The sequence below is a fragment of the Trematomus bernacchii genome, unplaced genomic scaffold (genome assembly GCF_902827165.1).
Source record: "Trematomus bernacchii unplaced genomic scaffold, fTreBer1.1, whole genome shotgun sequence".
In the NCBI taxonomy this organism is placed as follows: domain Eukaryota; kingdom Metazoa; phylum Chordata; class Actinopteri; order Perciformes; family Nototheniidae; genus Trematomus; species Trematomus bernacchii.
In genome coordinates, this window is record NW_022987973.1 from 3,469,467 (window position 1) to 3,475,466 (window position 6,000).

The following is a 6,000-nucleotide window of genomic DNA, read 5'->3' on the forward strand; positions in this document are numbered from 1 at the left end:
TCTTATGCTTCACCACATTCATTTGCATTATAAGCATTGGGAAATTGCCACTGACAACTGAAACTCAAAATGTTTAACCTAAAGCTGTATGAACGCATGGAGTGAAACCTTTGAAGTGTTTTTCATGTATTCTTGTCTGTCCCACAAGGTGATGCTCGGCTAGTGCGACAGGGTTTCTCTGGTTGCCTTAGAGACGTGAGTTTTAAGATGACTGACGGCCCCTCAGAGGATTGGAAATCTCTGGACTGGGCAAAAGCCACAAATAAGGAGTCAGTGTATGAAAGCTGGGAGGGATGCCCTATTCAAACTGTGGAGGGAGCCCATTTTCTGGGTCATGGTAGGATCCTTTGTTGATAACATACTGTATATGTTTTTTTGATGATTTCTGTTCATTTACTTGATTCACAAGGACAATGCACGCCAACATAACCATTTTCCACAAACATTTATGCCAATTAAGAAAGAAACTATAACCTACAGTTTGTCACAATACTTCATACTCTAATTTTGGGTAACAGGGTATTAGCATTGCAGAGAAAAACTCTGCGGAGTGACTTTTCATTAGAAAGCTGTGTTGGATTGCAGCTTTAAGTGGATTTGGTGTCTCTAATACACTGGCAACACTGCATCTTAATAAGATGCTTGCTGTCGTGTTGGTGATAATGAGGATGTTGTTTCATGTTGATAAATATGATGATGATAAGTTAATTGGTCTCTGTGTGAAAGATCAGGTTCATCCGTGTACTTTATTCCATTATTGCTTTGTAAATGGACCTTTTCATCTGTATTTAATGTGTCTGCCACTCTTGAAAATATGAAAAAAGAGATTTTAACTAAAAACATGTCATACAGTTTAATTGTGACTAAAATTGTATTGGTCTCCTGTATACCGGAAGACGTTGCTTTCTTTCTTTAACCTCTAGCCTTGTAATACATTGGCATGTACTGTAGCTGGCAAGTATTCCTCTTTGTTTCAGGTTACCTGGAAATGGACAGAGACGTTTTCAGTGGAGGGCAGGACTTTGACATTTCTATGGATTTCAGAACGGACCAGCTCAATGCACTTCTGCTCTTTACATACAACACACAAACTGAAGACTACATGCTGGTAAGAAACAAAGACACATTTTAAATGATTGTTGATTGAATACTTAAATACAACTTGAGAAATGCATGACTTAAGCTTGTCATTATTTCTTTTAGGTGGAGCTAGAAGCCGGAATCCTTTCCTTAATTCTTGCGTCTGAAGGTCACGTGACTGAACTCAGCATGTGGGTGGGGCTGAGTTACTGCGATGGAGACTGGAAACAGTTTTCATTGGCAAAACATGGCCCGCTCCTTTCTGCTGCAGTTAATGACTGGGCAGAGGAGACAAGGGGAGTGGGAGGAGCACTGAGGCTGAGAGTGGACTCCCCATTATATTTGGGGGGCGTGCCCAGGGAGCTTATACACCCGGCTCTTGACAGTCGAAGTCACAAACATGGTGAGAACGTACGGTATTATCAGTACTTTTAGACTCTCTGAAGGGCAGGTGATGACCAAGCACCAATTCATGTGGTTGTGGTTGCTGTAGTATACGTCTGTGCAACTAAACTGATCAAACATGACATTAACCTGTTTGTGGGCTCCTGTTGGGTTTTCTTCTATGAATGTAAACAACTGAGAGTAAAGGTTTTTGCAGATCGTGTTTGCCTTGATTGTAACAATGCAGGGCAGCATTCAATGTAAAGTGCATGACTAATTCAACTTGTTCATATAAAAGTGGAGGACGGTATTTATTATTTAACAAGTATTTTACAACGTTTTCAGAGATTCCAACACCTCCTTACTATTCTCTGTTCTTTTTCTTTTTCTCTTTTCCTTTCCACTGTGATAGGCCTGGGAGGTTGTATCAGGGGTCTCACCGTACGCAGTGATGAAACAAACCCTCCTGTCAGTCAAAGTGTTAACCTCTCTGTCGCCTCCCGCCGCTCTGTAAGAGTCTACTTAGACGGCTGTCCCAACAGTGAGAGCGGGTACAACTGCAGAGGAAATGATTCAGTGTTGGTGTACAGTGGGAGGAAAACACAAGCCATAGATCATAACCTTCAGCCTTTCACTGGTAATGCTCCACACTGTACAGTTACATAACTACAAGGACAGAAACTCTTGCACATTGTCAATGTTTAAAAGACAACATCCATTCTTAGAAGTATTCATAACTACTGAATATATTATAAATCTTATATAACATATATTAATCAAATACATATTACCTGTCATTTTCTCTATCCATCTTTTTTTGTTCATGGTTCAGAACAAATAATTTAAATATATCTTTCAGAGTTGTATTTATAAACACATTGTCAACCTTGACTTGTTAGCATTACCCTGGGATTCATTTGACAATCATTACTTTGATTTTAGATACAGACAACATGTGATTCTTTTTTGTGCATGCATCTTTCAAATGCATTTTCTCTTTATGTAATCAATGTGTTTCTCTCTCTGCCCTTCCCAGAGTACCTCTACAGGATAGTGGCCTTGGCTGCAGGAGGTTGGGCAGCAGGACCTTGGCAGAGGGGACGCAGCCGAAGCAAAGGTAAAATGTCTCTCATCTTTCGGTTCCTGTGTACTTTACACCTATGTTTACAGCCGGCTTGATGATGTCATTACAGTGCCGTACACAGTATCTTACAGTATCAATGTTTCTTTCTATCTACGCTCTATGATCTGATACACTCTAATAGTGTGAGGGAGGGAGGCCTTATGATGAGGCCCATTAGTATTTCAAATCTTCCGCCATCAGCATGCAGTGTGTGTGTGCATTTCTTTGAAGTGTTGTCTCGGAAAAACATTAGTTTACAAGTCACTAACATATATGACTTTACCCTGATTGACTGTTATTAAAACCTTTAATTTAGATGCATTTTGTTACGTTTTGTCAAAAGTAAACCCCCTTCCAACAAGGTTTTGTTTTTGTATAGATAGTTTTTGTTTGACTATTTGTTTGTCAGTAGGATAAAGGAAAACTCTGGCCTGATTTTAATTAACTTTGGTAGAAGTGTGTAGCAGTAGCCAAAGAAGAACCCATTTATGTTTGCAGCGTTTACTAATCACACCAGCATACTCAAAACATTTTTTAATTTAATTGACAGTGGTAGATAGAGTATTTATCCTTTTTAGTTAAAAGCTGTGTTCTTAGAATGCCCTCCTGTTGCTATAGTGTTTCTTTTTGTTCTTAGAAGATCCTGGATGTAAAACCATAACTATGTTGTACAGTATGTGAGACTAATCCAAAGCCCGTGATATTACATGTGCCTGACGCTATGAGAGATTGATAAAGCCTCTATAAAGGGCATCCCAGTAAAAGGCTGTTAACCCAGAATGGCCTGTGTGGTCCCTTGTGTAATATAAAGCTGCTCGTTAGTAGTGAACGATACACTGGTAGGTCTCAGCATACCATGCTTTGACCATAGAGAGGAATGAGGAGAGTGAGGGAGGAAGTGCTAAAAACATTAAGAACTAAAAGGAAAAGAGGAGGATGGAGGACAAGGGCCGAGAGGAAAGATGGGAGGACAGAGGATGTAGGGAGAGTCAAAAAGTGGGAGGAAAGAGAAGGGAGGAAAGCAAGAAGAGTAGAAATAAGAAAAAATCACATGAATCTGTAAGCATAAACATTTAGATGTAATGGAAACAGATGCAACCAAATATGGAAGGAAATAAAGTGGTGAGATAGGAAGTGACGGGGTGGGGGGGAGAAGCTGGATCATCCTTACCTACTGAGGGTGTCAGAGACAGAAAGAAGAAGAGTGCTTCAGAGAAGGAGGGAGGCTGATTGCTGTGAAATATAGCCCAGAATGAATGGCTGGCTGTATTAAATCAGTGCTGAAAAAGTTACTACTCTCATAAATAGTATTTATGCTAATGGTGAGGTGTGATTTACTGGGCCTATTAAAACACATGGAGACGGGGGGTTCTTTTTCTTTAACCTCACGTGCTCTCGATCTGTTGTTTTGCTTTTTCTCGCTTATATTTTCCTTTTTGTTTTTATTTTATTTATATTTATTATGACAGAAGTTCTACCTGAGCTAATTTATAGTTTGTTCCCCTCTCTTTGATTCTCTTTCTTGTTTTATCATGTACTGCTAAGTTTAAATGTATGTATTCTACTGCTTACATTTGCTTGTCTCTTTCCCCCCGTCATGATCAACAGATTTCCTCTCTTCTGTTTTCTCTCTTCTTTAATCATTTTCCCCCCCTCTCTCTTTTTCTAGTACCTAGGTCTCTTCCACCTCCTACCTCTGTGCACAGCCTGAATGGCTTCACTGCCAAGGTGAGCTGGGCCCTTCCCACTGGGGACATCAGAGGCCTGATTGACAGATATGAGCTGAATGCCTACAATAGAGATCAGCCAGAAGTGCCGCCTGTCAGAGCCGTATACCTGGCTAATGGAAATTACACAGGTAAAACATAAAAAAACATGTCTAACATATTTTGACATGCAGTACATTGTGTATTAAACATATTCAGTTGAAGTATGGATCAAGGAATGCATACAAAGAGAGGTTGCTCTATTTCTGGATAACTGGAATTTTCTTAACAAGAACCAGGCAAGCATAACTAACAAACACAACAAGCGGCATCACTGTGACACTTGGATAATTTACAATACATTCAACTTGACTGGTTTAACTTATTGTAGCTGGTTTCCTGCCTCCCTCTAGTCAGACCTGTAAGGGCATTTTGGCCCTTAGTGAAAACACATTCACACTGCTATTCCACTCACTTTCTGTCTGTCTTTCATACAAACACACACACACACACACACACACACACACACACACACACACACACACACACACACACACACACACACACACACACACACACACCAATGCTGTCCAAGGCAACCCTGTTAATGTCTCCTTGGCAAGTCCCCAGCTTTAGGAGACGGTCTCCATTTGGAACAAGACACTCAGGACTACCCCAATGATGTCATACCCTGGCGTTGCTCTTTTTCTCTCTCTCTCTCTCTCCCTCTCTGTTGCTCACTTTTCGATCTTTCCTCACTTCATCTTTTATGATGATGATGATGTCTGCGTCCGCCACTGCTATTCGTCCCTCCTCTCATCCACTCCACCATGTCTCCAGGCAAATATGAAGATGAGCTCTCTGTCTCCGTCTTTCTCAGTGTCTCTCTCGGTGCTCCCCATTCCCTCCCTCTCTCTTCGCCAGACATTAAGTCCACCGTGATAAGGCTTCTTGTTAATTTATGATGGCCTCGACACCTGACTGCAGAATTACACCAACGGCTAAAAAACACAGAAAGCAAATGAGGGTGTAATGGCAGCGGAGTGGGGCCCTGGCCCTTAATTGAATTAAAAGACATGGGTAACAGAGAGAGAAAGAAGAGAGACACGTACAGGGTGACTGGACACAGAGGGGAGGGGGAGGAGAAGGGAGTGACTTAAGAAATACGGAAAGGAGTGGAAAGGGCAGACGGCTAGGACAAAAAACATCAGAGAGAGACAACTCAAGCTTAACAATTAGAATAGACTCGCCTTGTGTGCCAAGTCCAGAAAGTCTGCTTAGCAACAGTGACATAGAGACAAGTAAAGCATTTCAATTGCACTCTTGAAGAAGATTGATACATACTTTAGGAACGTTTTAACACACAAAGAGGACAGTAAAAGGCATGCAACCAAGGTACATTTGGGTTCGGGACAAAGGGTTGTGAAGGGATTGGTTCACATTTTTTCAGATATATCTTAATATACTTGTCACATATGTACGTACATCACAAAAATGCACTCACAACGCACAAGTCAAATGAAAGCTTACATGAGGCTTCAGTAGTCTGAGTTCTCAAAATATAACTGGTGTCCGTCAGAGTTGTCTTTTTTAAACAAAGTTCCCTTTCCAGGTGTGCTGCGGGGTCTCACTCCATCCACTCGATACATTGTCACTGTTAGTGCCTGTAGTCCCGTTGGCTGCACTGAGAGTCTTCATGATGACAAT

General features: G+C 41.1%; 1 protein-coding gene across 1 annotated transcript in view; it reads left to right on the plus strand.

The window, feature by feature from the left end:
- ush2a (Usher syndrome 2A (autosomal recessive, mild)) overlaps nt 1–6,000 on the plus strand; it is a 184,516-nt gene that overhangs the window by 69,190 nt on the left and 109,326 nt on the right. The window contains 7 exon segments of the mRNA XM_034116183.1: nt 149–337; nt 978–1,108; nt 1,204–1,483; nt 1,877–2,101; nt 2,501–2,581; nt 4,257–4,445; nt 5,906–6,000. The exon segment at nt 5,906–6,000 is cut by the window's right edge and continues 46 nt beyond it. Of these exon segments, the coding sequence (XP_033972074.1) occupies nt 149–337; nt 978–1,108; nt 1,204–1,483; nt 1,877–2,101; nt 2,501–2,581; nt 4,257–4,445; nt 5,906–6,000 (1,190 nt within the window).